The sequence below is a fragment of the Thalassophryne amazonica genome, chromosome 4, assembly GCF_902500255.1.
Source record: "Thalassophryne amazonica chromosome 4, fThaAma1.1, whole genome shotgun sequence".
NCBI lineage: Eukaryota > Metazoa > Chordata > Actinopteri > Batrachoidiformes > Batrachoididae > Thalassophryne > Thalassophryne amazonica.
The window spans coordinates 114340469-114357589 of NC_047106.1; the positions used below are offsets into that span (position 1 = coordinate 114340469).

Genomic DNA, 17121 nt, shown 5'->3' on the forward strand with positions numbered 1-17121 from the left:
TACTCACATCTCTGACCACATCCATGTTGGTTCACAGCAATAAACATAAAGTCTAAATTGTCATTAATGTGTTGTAGTGCACTCAGTTTATGATATTCACCCTACTGAGATATCCCTTGCACGCCAGAGAGTCACTGCAGTCTAAATAGGTGGCTTGCACTGACGTCACAGATTTCCCATGATCCTCTCTGATTCGCTAGTGTCCGCCATCTTTGATGTACAACAAGGTGGTGCCAACCGTTGAGCAAACCGCAATATGGTTTGGTGTATGCTGTCTTTTGAAGAGGACAAGGAGCTGCCGTGTTTGGGTGAGCCAGAGTTCTTGCTGCCACTGTAGTTCAGCGACTGTGGGCGAATGCTGTCCCATGGCAGATCAGCCACCATAGATGGCTTCTCAAACAATGGAGAAATGTCCCGAATATTCTTCACCTCCAGCGTCACCTCTCTGCCAGCATTCTTCAGCGACTGCACCGCCAGGTCGTGTGTCGCCTCGTGGAGGTCGTTCCCGTTGACAGACAGGATTGTGTCCCCGACTCGCAGAGCTCGGCTCTGTTTGGCAGCGAGTCCCGTAAAGGAGATGAGGATGGGCATGTGGTTCTCGCGGCCCCCTTTAATACTGATCTGCAGCCCGTCAGACTCCTCTTTGACCACCCAGACCTTCTGCACTGCTTCCAGAAGTCACCCTGACAAGACCCGAAGCTCGACCCAGACTTGCGTAGCTGGAGCCGAGGCTGCCGTAGTCAAAGTTCACAGGGTTATTGGGACATTGCTGTCGGGATCAATTCCCCCACACTCTGTGATCTTTTCTCGATATCTGGCCTTGTCATTGCTACTTAATTCACAATAAATCTTAGAATAACGACACGCACCCGCCACTGAGCCTTGTCGGCATGCAACTGTATACATCAAAGATGGCAGCCACAAGCGAATCGAGGAGGATCATGGGAAATGTGATGTCAGTCACATAGAAAACACATGATGGCAATTGCAAATGAACATTATACTACCAAAATGTAATTTTTTTTATGCTTTTCATCTCGTTAATAAGAGACTGCATGCATGAGACCCTGAAAACTCCCCAAAACAAATATTCCAAATAATCTGTGTCTGCTACATTTAACCTGCGTGGAATTTAATAAACGCAAGCCAAATTTCAGACATTTTATATATAATGCTATAACAAACTGGACAAACAGTGCTGTAAAGGACAATAATCAGGACGTTAAAGAGCAAACTTCTCTTTCCCCCAGAACGACATGAACAGGAAGCGATCACAGAGTAAATCCCACTAAAAATAACGGAGAAACAACCTCAACTTCTCGCATATTTACATAAAACAAACACAATAACAACGTCTAAAACCACAAGCGTTTTAGGCACAATATACAGTTTTATGTTGCGATGTTAATGCTGTTGTCTGTGTGCAGCGCTTAAAGCGCAACCTGATCAGAGCGTCTCAATGTATTTCTCAGTTACTGACTTCTCAAAGAGCGACGACCTCTTCGTAGTGTTGCGAGATTTGAAATCTCTTTGCCCAAATATCACACAAGAACCGCTGGTTTAGAGACTATTTAGTATGGCCCATGCTAACTAGCTAGCAAGGAGCTGTTAAAGTCTCACCTTATCGTTGTCAAGCCTCGTTTCTAAGATTTTATTAAGCTTCCTTGACAACGGGTTATTGGCTTGAGAAGGCACAGTTGCATTTTGGACAGCAGCGGGGCTGTCGTTTGAATTTTCTGCTCGAGTACTAGCCATTATTCACAACCTGCTCCACGTCAACTGTCAGGAAACTGTTTTGGTCCGTCTCAAATAACAGTCCGGTCGGACGCACAAACACCAACCAGCGTTCCGCGTGAGACTAGATGAGATTAGCTTTATTTGGCAATAAGAGTACATGTACAGAAAATATATAAAGCAAACATACCGACCATAGCACACTAAAGTATATTTCCATTGTGGTCCTCTGGATAAGGACTATATATCTATACTAACATGTTCATTGGTAGTGTTTATAAAATATGTAGCTAACATTTTTATCAGGGGAGGTAATGTACAGAGTTTCCATAATGAGTTGGAATTGGAACCTTCGACCTTAGACCTCAACAGTTTTTAGGAGAACAACTCAACCCTTTCATTTCCTGTTAATTATGTAATTTTTTCATGTTTATTCAATGTCTTAATGTATTTAGAAATTGTTTAGGTTCTTGTTATCATATACACACTGTTATTATCATCATCATCATTATTATTATTTTATTTTTACTTCTGTTTTGACATTTGATTTTTAAATTGACCATAATGGAAATAAGTGTTTTCACTTTCTTGTGTCGCACATTTACAATTATATTATGTAGTTACATTGAACATACTAAGCAAAAGCAAGCACAAACTCACACTTTTAATATATAGATGATTTACCGCCCCTTCCTGGAATGGCAAGTGTGAGCCCAGAATGTAAATATCAATGTCTGTTTTGGCAGTGTTCATCCTTGACCCAAAATACATAAGCATACCAAACGGCAGTTTGTGCATGATCAAAATTGCATGCACGCAGGCAAGCACGGACACACACATATGCACGTACACACACACACACACACACACCTTCTTGCCTTTTCTGCATTCTGCTCTACACAGGTGCTTTAATTTGACAAAGTCACTAATTAGACAACAGACTGTTGCTGTCACTACTTTTTCATGTGTGGTTGTTTGTCCTGGTATGTTGTATGGTTGGGGCCTCGTCTCCTCGGTGTCTCACTTCACAGCTATTGCCTTTACCACTTGTCTTTCATTCTTGTCTGTCTTTGTGTTGTTTTGGTGGTCGGCCCTTCGTGATAGAAGTAGTTGGTTGGCTTTGAGTAGGATGTTGTAGGCTGATCTGGAAGGGTGGATGGGGGTCACACACGCACACCACGTTCACTCACGCACTATATACCTTCTGTCTTGCAAGAATAAATTGCATATATGTGTATTAATGTTCATAAATGGTTCTGCCAGTGTGGCATTTACCATTACTATATATGCAGACAGGGGAAAAAAATAAATAATAATAATTTGACAGACAAACAGAGACAGTGGTGGAAGACATTAAAGGCACGACACTTTTCACTTATGGTAGTGGGAGCATGGCACTAAGTCACTTATGGTAACAGTAACATAACACTTAACAAAACTGACTAAACCAATTGAACTACAAAAACACAATGAATCAATAACACCAACAACACTGTTAAACTAACATGAACCACAATAACAACATTTTAAACCCAAAAAAATCCGAACTCCCATGGTGTTTTGGAGCACAAAGTCCATTGTTTACTGGTTAGCTAGTAAGTCCCTTCGGCTGCTCCCTTGTTTGCACTCGGGGTCGCCACAGCAAATCAAAGGTGGATCTGCATGTTGAATTGGCACAAGTTTTACGCCGGATGCCCTTCCTGACACAACTCCACATTACATGGAGAAATGTGGCAGGGGTGGGATTCGAAATGGGAACCTTCCACACTGAAACCAAGTGCATTAATTACTTGTACACCACCCCTGTCATTTGCTAGTTATCTAAAATTGCTAATTTCTAAAAAATATATATATATATCCTATCAACTTTCCGTTTTCGCAGCATTTATCCTTGACCCAAAATACATAAGCATACCAAATGGCAAGTGTCAGCTCTCCCTGGTTTTGCCGTGATCGAAGCAATACTCACGCATGCATGCAGGTATGCACACAGGGGCCACATATTTTTTGAGAAATTACCGATCCCTGCGGTTAATGTGCTAGTATTCACACACACACACACACACACACACACACACACACACACACACACACACACACACACACACACACACAACACCTTCCTGCACAGCAAATATGTAGAGAAGTGGGTGGGTCTATCCATACCAGCCATCTTGTATAGACAATAATTACAAATAATGAATCCTACTATCTTATAAAGCACCCTGACATAACAAGGATGAATTGATTCATTTGCTGTATACAAATGTAGCAGCTGCACTCTGCGTTGTGTTGTTATGACTCCGCCCATTCGCTCCCCTCGGGATGCGAACTCACGAGCTCCGGCATGGGAGTCGGACTCTCTAACCAGAAGGCTAAAACCCAGGGCTCTGGCCTTGTGACCAGATAATCCTTTTGAGCTGTTGGGAGTGAGGTTTACTAACTACATCTGCACAGCGACATCTGCTGGCCTATTGTAAAGATCTTCTTCAAAGTCATCATATGCCTCTTCTTGTGCCTGGTCAATATCTTCATCAGAGTCACTAGTGTTTTCATCAATATAAATGTCTACAAGACTTTTTGGCAGTATTTCCTCATCAGTCCACAGAGGCTCCAAATGCCCATCTTTCATCTCCCAGCCGTTTGCTTCAGAAGGGGTTGGTAATTCAGGCAATAAAATGTATGACTTTTTCCAAATGCCAACTTGGTAGTTTACCCTCTTACATGCTGCCACAGGCTACTTTGGCAGGGAGGAAGTGAGCCTCTGTGGACTGATGAGGAAATACTGCCAAAAAGTCTTGCAGACATTTATATTGATGAAAACACTAGTGACTCTGATGAAGATATTGACCAGGCACAAGAAGAGGCATATGATGACTTTATGATTAATGTAGTTTTGCCCAAGTCATGCTTTTATTCATATGTGTAACTACTGTATAATAATTATGTTCTATTTTTTATAGTTACCATAGCATTTTGTTCAGTAACCTTTTATGCAGCTGTATTCACTTTAATTGTGGGCAGCATAGTGTTTAGAGTAAGAGATGCAAACACAATGCTCTATTGTCAGGATGTAAAACATCTGATATTACTTACACAGAACCTCTGTCTATTAAAAGCTATTGTCAATATAATAAATAATCTGTATTTACATGGCAGCCATATTTAATTTGTTGATAAATGCTTTTCATTTGAATGGTTTTGTCATTTATAAAGTGATCAGAACAGCAGTAATAAAAGGTTTATACCAGAATTCACCTAAATAGGCTTATTTGTGATATGATAATAGTTTACTGTAAAAACCAGAATGGGGGTGTGGTTTGCATATTCAATCAATCAATCAATCAATTTTTTTATATAGCGCCAAATCACAACAAACAGTTGCCCCAAGGCGCTTTATATTGTAAGGCAAAAGCCATACAATAACTACAGAAAAACCCCAATGGTCAAAACGACCCCCTATGAGCAAGCACTTGGCGACAGTGGGAAGGAAAAACTCCCTTTTAACAGGAAGAAACCTCCAGCAGAACCAGGCTCAGGGAGGGGCAGTAATACAATTACTGCCCCTCCCTGACACATTATTGGCTGTAAATGTGTCAAAATACATCACAGGAAAGTCATTGATGGCTTAAATTGTTCCCAAGACATTGTACTCAAGACCTAAAGTCAATAAAATCCCAAATTGTAGGTACAAGTAGCTGCCAAAAAACCTTTGGGTTATATTTTTTCAAAACTGCAACTATACGAGGTCTGTCAATAAAGTATAGGTCCTTTTTATTTTTTTCAAAAACTATGAATGGATTTCATTCATATGTTTTTACGTCAGACATGTTTGAACCCTCGTGCGCATGCGTGAGTTTTTCCACGCCTGTCGGTGACGTCATTCGCCTGTGAGCACTCCTTGTGGGAGGAGTCATCCAGCCCCTCGTCGGAATTCCTTTGTCTGAGAAGTTGCTGAGAGACTGGCGCTTTGTTTGATCAAAATTTTTTCTAAACCTTTGAGGCACATCGAAGTGGATATGGTTCGAAAAATTAAGCTGCTTTTCGGTGAAAATTTTAATGGCTGATGAGAGATTTTGAGGTGATACTGTCGCTTTAAGGACTTCCCATGCAGCGGGACTTCACGCAGCGCTCTCAGCCGCCGTCGTCAGCCTGTTTCAAGCTGAAAACCTCCACATTTCAGGCTCTATTGATCCAGGACGTCGTGAGAGAACAGAGAAGTTTCAGAAGAAGTCCGTTTCAGCATTTTATCTGGATATTCCACTGTTAAAGGAGATTTTTTTTTAATGAAAGACGTGCGGATGGATTGGCAGCGTCGGCTCGCAGCCGCCGCGGACGCTCCGCCACAGGAAAAACACCTCTGTTGGAAGCCTTAAGGACAAGTTGGAACATGCCCAACTGTTAAACAATTTCTCAGATACTCACTCCACTGAAAGCCATCAAAAGCCGCCTGGATTTTACAAATGGTTATCAACACGGAGGTGCGTCCCGACGCGCGGACCCGTCCGCACGTCTTTCATTAAAAAAATCTCCTTTAACAGTGGAATATCCGGATAAAATGCTGAAACCGGCTTCTTCTGAAACTTCTCTGTTCTCTCACGACGTCCTGGATCAATAGAGCCTGAAATGTGAAGGCTTTCAGCTTGAAACAGGCTGACGACGGCGCCTGGGACCGCTGCGCGATATTCCGCTGCATGGGAAGTCCTTAAAGCGACAGTATCACCTCAAAATTCTCATCAGCCATTAAAATTTTTCAGCGAAACCAGCTTAATTTTTAGAACCGTGTCCACTTCAATGTGTCTCACAGGTTTAGAAAAAATTTTGATCAAACAAAGTGCCAGTCTCTCAGCAACTTCTCAGACAAAGGAATTCCGATGAGGGGCTGGACGGCTCCTCCCACAAGGAGTGCTCACAGGCGGATGACGTCACCGACAGGCGTGGAAAAACTCACGCATGCGCACGAGGGTTCAAGCATGTCTGACGTAAAAACATATGAATGAAATCCATATAGGTTTTGAAAAAATAAAAAGGACCTATACTTTATTGACAGCCCTCGTAAGTTAACGAATAGACAGTATTTGTAAAACAGCTACACAGCTACTGTGTCTTAAGTAGATGAGCTTTTTAAATTTAGTTTGTTGTTTTGTACATCCAAAAGGTGTCCACATAGAGGCAAATCAACATTTTTTTCCTCCTGTTAACAATAACGGTATGAGGAAGCTACAATGTTAGGTTTAAAAAACACACATTTTTGCATTTTTGGGTAATCTCTTGAGGGTTACCCTAGAATTTCTATCAGAAGGGTGGTTGCATCCCAAAATTTCACTGTTAACATCTTTAGTCTTCTTTTATATACCCTAGAGCATCAAAAAACACCAATGGTGATGAGTCCTGGGGGGGGGGGGGGGGGGGGGGGGGGGTAGGGGTAGGGGGGGGGGGGGGGGGGGGGGGGTTGCTATGGTAACCCACCCTAGCCCATGGACTATAAACAGGAAGGTAACTCCAGAATTAAAAAAAAAAAAGATAGAATGCCTCACTGTGGATGATGCAGAATGATAGAATACTACTGAGTAATACCCGGGATTGTAGGCCGACTGGTCAGAGGGTCCCACCTCCCTGACGCAATTGTGAGTTTGCAATCCTGAGGAGCGCAAAAAAACACAATGTTGACGAGACAGAGCGCTGCAGTAGTGCAGTGTTTTCCTCTGCTCTGTGTACATCTGATCCCATCAGAGTAGGTCCTCACTGGGAAGACCAGGGCCATGAGGTGTTGTTTTTTCAAGGTAAAACTGGAGTACGTCAGGAAAGACATCTGCTGTAAAAATTGTGCCAAATCTCACTGCTAAATCCACTGTGCTGAACCTGAACATAACAGGAGCAAATGAAAGATGAACAATAACAGTGTTTTGGAAGTACAATAAAAGGGTGCAATGACAGTTGGTGATTCGTTTGAAAAATGCAATTTTAAAAAGTCATATTTCAGAATGAACATTAAAATATAATATGAGAAAAGTAAGAAGAGTTCAGATGCAAAACCCAATATCTCCAAAACCATGACTTTTTTAGTTGACACCAACATGTACTTGGCTGTCAAGGGGACCATCAGTGTGCAAATATGAAAGAATTGACAAACTGTTTCATGTTATTGATGAAAGTCTGTGCATTTCCACATAGGGTTTCCTTTAAATCTTGATTTTCAACTGCATTTTTCTCCATTTGAAAAAAAAACTGGGTTTTGCATCTGAACTCTTCAGTTGGAAATATTTACAACCAGAAGGGATTCAGAATATACACTCATCAAGTCAAAATTAAGCCTCTGTTTGTCTGAGGTGTGAAGTACAGGAAAAGGCACTGGTTCTCCAAAGTACAAATAAGACTGGATTCAATGGGAAGCATTATAGAAACCATCCATTTTTTAAACCCACTTATTCCAGGGAAGGAATAAGCAGTCATTGGGGAGGAGGTGGGGTGCATCCTGGACTGGCCGCCATTCTAGTAAGTAAGTAAGTAAGCTTTATTTATAAAGCGCTTTTCACAGACCAGGGTCACAAAGCGCTGCACATGGCATACAAAATAATTTTAAATAACATACGAAAACAATAAATACAATATTAGGCTAAAAAGCTAACTTAAAGAAATGAGTCTTTAGTTGCCTTCTAAAAGTATCTATACAATCCAGAGAACGAAGGGCACAGGGAAGCTCATTCCAGAGGCTAGGCGCCACCGCTTTAAAAGATCTGTCCCCGCGCGTTTTAAAACGGGTCCGAGGAACCATCAACAGGTTCTGATTGGACGACCTGAGGCTCCTGGAGGAAGCATAAGGCTGGATCAGGTCCCTGATGTACTCCGGTGCCTGTCCATGCAGAGCTCTAAAAGTCAATACCAGGATTCTTGTTGTGTGGGCCGCTGAAGAGGAGGTACTGCTGGCCCACCACCACCAGAGGGCACCCTGCCTGGAGTGCGGGCTCCAGGCACAAGAGGGCGCTGCCGCCTCACAGGAGCCGCCGGGGTGACAGCTGTCACTCATCACCTATGACAGCTGTCACCAATCATCTGATCTTCATCTGTATATCAGCAGGACGACATCTCCACCTCTTTGCCGAGATATCGCTATTCTTAGGAGGTAACGAGCTCAGCCGATTGAATTATCTTTCTGACAGCAGAATATTGTTGCTTTGTGTTTTTGACAGCAGAGTGAGTGCTTGCAGCTGGAGACCGAGTTGGACTTTTCTCCTACCTGTTGATAAGTAACCATACTCCTGCATTTACCAGCTTTTTGATGAGAGGTGGAGGTGGATTTTCCCACCATACGTGTTGCTGGGTGTAAACCCACCTACATCTAACTGTTTTTGTTCCTCGCCAGCAGTACCAGATCCGACAAGCGGAGGCAGTGACCACCTGGGAGTTCGGGACTTGGCGGCTCCAGTATTCCCGGGGTTCGGTGGCGGAGGAAATCGTGTGGTTCCGGTTCTGCTTTGGACAGACGTCTCTTATCTTCGAGCCTGCCCACATGACACGTTCTGTACATTGACTTCATTGCATACTATTGTGACCTGCCGTGTTTGTTGTGCTCATTCACAACAGTAAAGTGTTGTTATTGACTTCCTCCATTGTCTGTTCATTTGCGCCCCCTGTTGTGGGTCCGTGTTCCTACACTTTCACAACAGGATATCTCGGCCAGCGTCATGGACCCCGAGGGGCGTCACCCGGCTGTTGAATGGCCAATGGAAGAGCAGGGCGCACAGGCGTCTGCAGGAGGCATGATCGGTGAGTTGCAGCGAATCCTCACCGCTTTTACTGCTCGGTTGGATCTAATGACCGAGCAGAACGTCCTCCTTAACCGCAGGGTGGAGGCTCTCGCCGCGCAGGTGGAAGCGCGCCCCCAGGGCGCTGCTGCGGCTCCCCCTCCTGTCAATCCTGTGCGCAACAGTGACGTTCCACAGGTCGTTCAACGATCCCTCCCACCTTCCCCTGAAGCATACATAAGCCCTCCAGAGCCGTACGGGGGTTGTGTGGAGACATGCGCGGACTTTCTTATGCAGTGTTCGCTCGTCTTCGCACAACGTCCCGTCATGTACGTGACTGATGCTAGTAAGATAGCTTATGTGATTAATCTGCTTCGCGGTGAGGCAGCGCTCTGGGAACAAAATTCACGGCTCCTTCTGACATACGATGGGTTTGTGAGGGAGTTCAGAACAGTGTTCGATCACCCAAATACAGGAGAGACCGCTTCAGCCGTGCTGCTGTCAATGAGACAGGGGCGCCGGAGCGCAGCTGCTTATGCAGTCGACTTCCGCATCGTGGCTGCGAGGTCCGGCTGGAATAGCACTGCCCTCCGTGCCGCCTTCGTAAACGGACTGTCGTTGGTTCTGAAGGAGCACCTGCTGGCTAAGGACGAACCGCGGGATTTAGACGGGCTTATCGATCTCGTTATACGGCTAGACAATCGGCTAGAAGAACGCTGTCGGGAACGAGACGAAGGGCGTGGCCGGGCACGCGCCGTCCCTCCTCCTTCCGGTTCCGACCGAGTTCCGCCCTCCCCACGCTCCACGGCCTCTACGCTCCGTGTGGTTACAGCTCCCCCTGCTGACGAAGCTATGGACACGAGCAGGGCCACATTTAGGCCACCAGATAGACAATGGAGGCTGGTCCGCGGAGCGTGCTTTGTTTGTGGCTCGATAGAGCATCAAGTGAGAGACTGCCCCGAGCGGTTAAACACCAACGCCCCTGCCCCTACAAACTGGGCTAAGGGTGGGCCAAGACATTCACGTGGGACATACCCATATTGCCACATGACTCCCAGTTACGATCCTTTATGGGTATTTAACCCTTCAGGCCCCAGCACTGGTGGACACGGGCTCTGAAGGGAATCTGCTAGACAGCAGATGGGCCAGGGAGGCAGGGCTCCCTCTAGTGGCGCTTACTTCGCCAGTGCAGGTGCGGGCACTAGATGGCTCCCTACTCCCTCTAATCACACACAAGACACCACCAGTAACTCTGGTGGTGTCAGGAAACCACCGGGAGGAGATCGAGTTTTTTGTGACTCCTTCCACCTCCCGCGTGATTCTCGGGTTCCCCTGGATGTTAAAACACAATCCCCGGATCGATTGGCCGTCCGGGGTAGTGGTTCAGTGGAGCGAAACCTGCCATTGGGTATGTTTAGGTTCCTCGGTTCCTCCCGGTTCCCAGGCTAGGGAGGTGGTCAGAGTCCCGCCCAATCTAGCGACGGTGCCGGTGGAGTACCATGACCTTATGGATGTGTTCAGTAAGGATCTGGCGCTCACCCTTCCCCCGCACCGTCCGTATGATTGTGCCATTGATTTGGTTCCAGGCGTTGAGTTCCCGTCCAGCAGGCTGTACAACCTCTCACGACCTGAGCGCGAATCAATGGAGACCTACATCCGGGACTCTTTAGCTGCCGGGTTGATCTGTAATTCCACCTCCCCGATGGGTGCAGGTTTCTTTTTTGTGGGAAAAAAAGATGGCGGGCTCCATCCATGCATTGATTACAGGGGGCTGAACGAAATCACGGTTCGTAACCGATACCCATTGCCCTTGTTGGATTCAGTGTTCACGCCCCTGCATGGAGCCCAAATATTCACTTAGCTGGATCTTAGAAATGCGTATCACCTGGTTCGGATCCGGAAGGGAGACGAGTGGAAGACGGCATTCAACACCCCGTTAGGTCACTTTGAGTACCTGGTCATGCCGTTCGGCCTTACAAACGCCCCCGCGATGTTCCAAGCATTAGTTAATGATGTCTTGCGGGATTTCCTGCACCGATTCGTCTTCGTATATCTGGACGATATACTCATCTTTTCTCCGGATCCTGAGACCCATGTCCGGCATGTACGTCAGGTCCTGCAGCGGTTGTTGGAGAACCGGCTGTTTGTGAAGGGCGAGAAGTGTGAGTTTCACCGCACTTCTTTGTCCTTCCTGGGGTTTATCATCTCCCCCAACTCCGTCGCTCCTGATTCGGCCAAGGTTGCGGCGATGAGAGACTGGCCCCAACCAACAAGCCGTAGGAAGCTGCAACAGTTCCTCGGCTTTGCAAATTTTTACAGGAGGTTCATTAAGGGCTACAGTCAGGTAGTTAGCCCCCTGACAGCCCTGACCTCTCCAAAAGTCCCCTTCACCTGGTCGGATCGGTGCGATGCCGCGTTCAAGGAGTTGAAACGGCGCTTCTCGTCTGCACCAGTTCTGGTGCAGCCCGATCCTAGTCGCCAGTTTGTGGTTGAAGTGGACGCCTCGGACTCTGGGATAGGAGCTGTGCTTTCCCAGAGCGGAGAGACCGATAAGGTCCTTCACCCGTGTGCCTACTTTTCCCGCAGGTTGACCCCGGCAGAACGGAACTATGACGTCGGCAATCGAGAACTCCTTGCGGTGAAAGAGGCTCTTGAAGAGTGGAGACATCTGTTGGAGGGAACGTCCGTGCCATTCACGGTTTTCACTGACCACCGGAACCTGGAGTATATCAGGACCGCCAAGCGGCTGAACCCCAGGCAAGCCCGCTGGTCACTGTACTTCGGCCGTTTTGACTTCCGGATCACCTACCGCCCCAGGACCAAAAACCAGAGATCGGATGCCTTGTCACGGGTGCATGAAGACGAAGTCAAAACTGGGTTGTCGGATCCACCGGAACCTATCATCCCGGAGTCCGCTATCGTGGCCACCCTCACCTGGGACGTGGAGAAGACCGTCCGGGAGGCCCTGGCACGGAGCCCGGACCCCGGAACCGGGCCGAAGAACAAACTTTACGTCCCACCAGAAGCCAGGGCTGCAGTCTTGGACTTCTGTCACGGCTCCAAGTTCTCCTGTCATCCGGGGGTGCGGAGAACTGTGGCAGTTGTCCGACAGCGCTTCTGGTGGGCATCCCTGCAGGCCGACGTCCGGGATTATATCCAGGCCTGCACCACCTGCGCCAGGGGCAAGGCCGACCACCGCAGGGCACCGGGACTGCTCCAGCCACTGCCTGTGCCTCATCGCCCCTGGTCCCACATCGGCCTGGATTTTGTCACGGGCCTCCCGCCGTCCCAGGGCAACACCACCATCCTCACGATAGTGGACCGGTTCTCCAAGGCGGCCCACTTCGTGGCCCTCCCGAAGCGCCCGATGGCCCAGGAGACAGCAGACCTCCTGGTCCACCACGTCGTCCGGCTGCATGGGATTCCAACAGACATCGTCTCCGATCGCGGCCCCCAGTTCTCCTCACAGGTCTGGAGGAGCTTCTGCCGGGAACTGGGGGCCACGGTGAGTCTCTCGTCCGGGTACCACCCTCAGACCAACGGGCAGGCAGAACGGGCCAATCAGGAATTGGAACAGGCCCTGCGCTGCGTGACGGCCGCGCACCCGGCGGCCTGGAGTACCCATTTGGCCTGGATCGAGTACGCCCATAACAGCCAGGTGTCTTCTGCCACCGGCCTCTACCCTTTTGAGGTGTGTCTGGGGTACCAGCCCCCGTTGTTTCCAGTGGTGAAGGGAGAGGTCAGTGTACCCTCGGTCCAGGCCCACCTGCGGAAGTGCCGTCGGGTGTGGCCCGGACGAGGGCAAAAGCCCATGCAGACCGCCGGCGGTCCCCGGCCCCTGCCTACCAGCCAGGGCAGGAGGTGTGGTTATCAACAAAGGACATTCCCCTCCAAGTGGACTCCCCTAAACTGCAGGACCGTTACATCGGTCCCTTCAAGATACTCAAGGTCATCAGTCCAGCCGCAGTGAGGCTTCAGCTTCCGGCCTCACTGCGGATCCATCCGGTTTTCCATGTGTCCCGTGTAAAACCGCATCACACCTCACCCCTCTGTGCTCCTGGACCGGCACCGCCTCCTGCCCGGATCATTGATGGGGAGCCGGCTTGGACTGTGCGCCGGCTCTTGGATGTCCGTCGGATGGGCCGGGGCTTCCAGTATTTGGTGGACTGGGAGGGGTACGGACCGGAAGAACGCTCCTGGGTGAAGAGGAGCTTCATCCTGGACCCGGCCCTCCTGGCCGATTTCTACCGCCGCCACCCGGACAAGCCTGGTCGGGCACCAGGAGGCGCCCGTTGAGGGGGGGGGTCCTGTTGTGTGGGCCGCTGAAGAGGAGGTACTGCTGACCCACCACCACCAGAGGGCACCCTGCCTGGAGTGCGGGCTCCAGGCACAAGAGGGTGCTGCCGCCTCACAGGAGCCGCCGGGGTGACAGCTGTCACTCATCACCTATGACAGCTATCACCAATCATCTGATCTTCATCTGTATATCAGCAGGACGACATCTCCACCTCTTTGCCGAGATATCGCTATTCTTAGGAGGTAACGAGCTCAGCCGATTGAATTATCTTTCTGACAGCAGAATATTGTTGCTTTGTGTTTTTGACAGCAGAGTGAGTGCTTGCAGCTGGAGACCGAGTTGGACTTTTCTCCTACCTGTTGATAAGTAACCATACTCCTGCATTTACCAGCTTTTTGATGAGAGGTGGAGGTGGATTTTCCCACCATACGTGTTGCTGGGTGTAAACCCACCTACATCTAACTGTTTTTGTTCCTCGCCAGCAGTACCAGATCCGACAAGCGGAGGCAGTGACCACCTGGGAGTTTGGGACTTGGCGGCTCCAGTATTCCCGGGGTTCGGTGGCGGAGGAAATCGTGTGGTTTCGGTTCTGCTTTGGACAGACGTCTCTTATCTTCGAGCCTGCCCACATGACACGTTCTGTACATTGACTTCATTGCATACTATTGTGACCTGCCGTGTTTGTTGTGCTCATTCACAACAGTAAAGTGTTGGTATTTGACTTCCTCCATTGTCCGTTCATTTGCGTCCCCTGTTGTGGGTCCGTGTTCCTACACTTTTACAACAATTCTGTAATGAATCCTGTAGGAGACAGGCAGCCAATACAAAGTATAAAGAATAGGAGTAATATGGTCCCTCCTGCGGGTGCGGGTAAGCAGGCGTGCAGCAGAATTTTGCACAACCTGCAGGCGGGCCAACTCCTTCTTATTCAGACAGGTGAAGAGACTGTTACAATAATCCAAACGCGATGAGACGAATGCACGAGCAATCATCTCAAGCTCTTTTAAAGTCACCATCTTACGGAGCTTAGAGATGTTCCGAATTTGGAAAAAACAGTTCTTAACCAAATAATTTGTGTGCTGCTCCTCCATCCAAAATGACACCCAGGTTACGCAGGCTGCTTTTGACCGTACAGCTTAGGCTACCGAGATGCTGCTTAATTCCAGGTACAGCACTATCTGGTGCTACAATCAGAGTCTCAGTCTTATTGGAATTTAACTGCAGACTGTTCTCAGTGAGCCATTCCTTAATTTTGGCCAAACAATTTGTGAGAGAGCAGAGTTTCTGTGGCTCAGTTGTCTTAAAAGAGCAGTACAGCTGCAGATCATCGGCATACAAATGATAGGACACATCACTGAACTGTTGGATCAGCTTGCTGAGAGGAAGGAGATACGAGAACAAAACAGGTCCCAAGACCGATCCCTGTGGCACACCCCACAGAAGATCTGCAGATTCCGACACTGCATTGCCCACCGTCACATTAAAAGTTCTACCAGTCAGGTTAGAGGTAAACCACTCTAAAACACAACCTGACATTCCAACCAAATCCCGCAATCTGTTTATCAGAATGCCATGGTCAACGGTATCAAACGCCGAAGACACATCAAACAGAATCAGCACAGAACATTTGCCAGTGTCAGCTGCCATCATCATGTCACTAGACACCTTCAACAGGGCTGTTTCAGTAGAATGAAACTCACGGTACCCAGATTGAAAAGTGTCATGGATGTTGTTAGCCTGCAAAAACGATCTCAATTGAGCACAGACTACCTTTTCCAAGACTTTGGCCAAGAAAGGGGTTTTAGATATTGGCCTGAAGTTCTTGAGCTCTGTAGAACTGTATTCTAACGCAGGTCTGACACATATAGATAAAAACACACGCACACATACGGTAGCCACCACTTTAATGTCACCAGTTCACCTAACCTGCATGTCTTTGGAAGTGGGAGGAAGACGGAGCAGTCAGGTGAATATGGGGAGAACATACAAACTCCACACAGGGAGCCAGGTAGGAAGTGAACCAGGAACCCTCTGGCTGTGAGGCAGAAGTTGCTAACCACTAAGCCACCATGCTGCACGTGTTACAAAGTAAAAATGTAAACTAAAAATGATCATTACGGATCTTCATCAAGGTCTGTGTCTGAAAGCTCCGCTCTGAATCAAGGCCGTGTTATTTCACAGGAAGAAACCACAAGCCCACTCAGCTCATAGGGGTGTCCATCAACTATGGCTATTCTATCAAGACAGAACAGGAGGCATAATACAAGATTAGCAGACCATATAATAACATAACAGGAGTGTTGCAACTGAAACAAACAATATAAATTGTTGGTTGCATTGAATAGATAACAAAATGTACAGATCAAAGGCAGAGAGAAACACACTGTCTACAGTTAGTGTGTACTGTATATTAATGTGATTCCAAATCTCAGTATAGTTCAGGTTGGAGGTTTTCGGAAAGCAAATCTCAATCAGCTGAACCTCCGATTTATTGGAAAGACGTTTTGCCGCTCAGTAATAGAGGTGGGCGGATCAATCCTAATATCGATAATATCGATACCAATGCTGGTATTGATATTGAACGATCCTCGTGTAAAAAGATCGATACTCAAGCTTTTGTTCTCTCCCGCACGCACTGACTGCTGCACACGCAGATTCATCATAGTCTAGTCTCTGTAAGAGCAGTGCTGCGCTGTGTCACACAACACGGAGCAGCACCCCCCCCCCGGTCTTGTTGCGCCGTCACGTGGCTCAGCAGCGCAAGCCAACAGCCATGCAGGTAGACTCAGCCTGGCCCCCTCACTCAGCGTTCTCCTCGAGTCAGCCCTTTACCTCAGGAGATTTTGTTTTAAGTTGTGTTGAGTGATTTTTTTTTAAACAAAAATGCTGATTGTGATAATAAAGTATTTTGTTGTCACATACCATGCTTGGTGAAATTCTATCCTAGGTCTTTTGGATCCTTTGGATCTATGAAGCTTAAATATGAAAAAGTATCGGTATCGGTATTGGTATTGATATCGGCGATACTGGGCCTGTATTTACTTGTTATCGGATCAATACCAAAATTCCTGGTATCGCCCACCTCTAAACAGTAGAGCGAGTTCCTCGGACTGCAAATCTGAACACTGTATTTCATTGGTGGCATGTCAACTGCACAGAATGCCACTTCAAGTGTAACAGTAGAGTTTTCGAGGTGTCTGTGAAGGCACCACAAGAATGCAGGCGCTGACTCGCTGACAGTCGATACGTTCCGCCCCTGGGCGGAGATTTGTATGATTGATGGTCAAAGACCACCTCCAGTGCGCTCTCTCTCTCTCTCTCTCTCTCTCTCTCTCTCTCTCTCTC

The 17121-nt window shown here is 47.6% G+C and overlaps 1 protein-coding gene across 1 annotated transcript in view; it reads right to left on the reverse strand.

Moving 5' to 3' along the window:
• Positions 1-1835, reverse strand: part of cog6 (component of oligomeric golgi complex 6) — a 119701-nt gene extending 117866 nt beyond the window's left edge. Inside the window, 1 exon segment of the mRNA XM_034168443.1 lies at positions 1621-1835. Within this exon segment, the coding sequence (XP_034024334.1) occupies positions 1621-1755 (135 nt within the window). The 5' untranslated portion in view covers positions 1756-1835.
• Positions 1836-17121: the final 15286 nt, after the last annotated feature.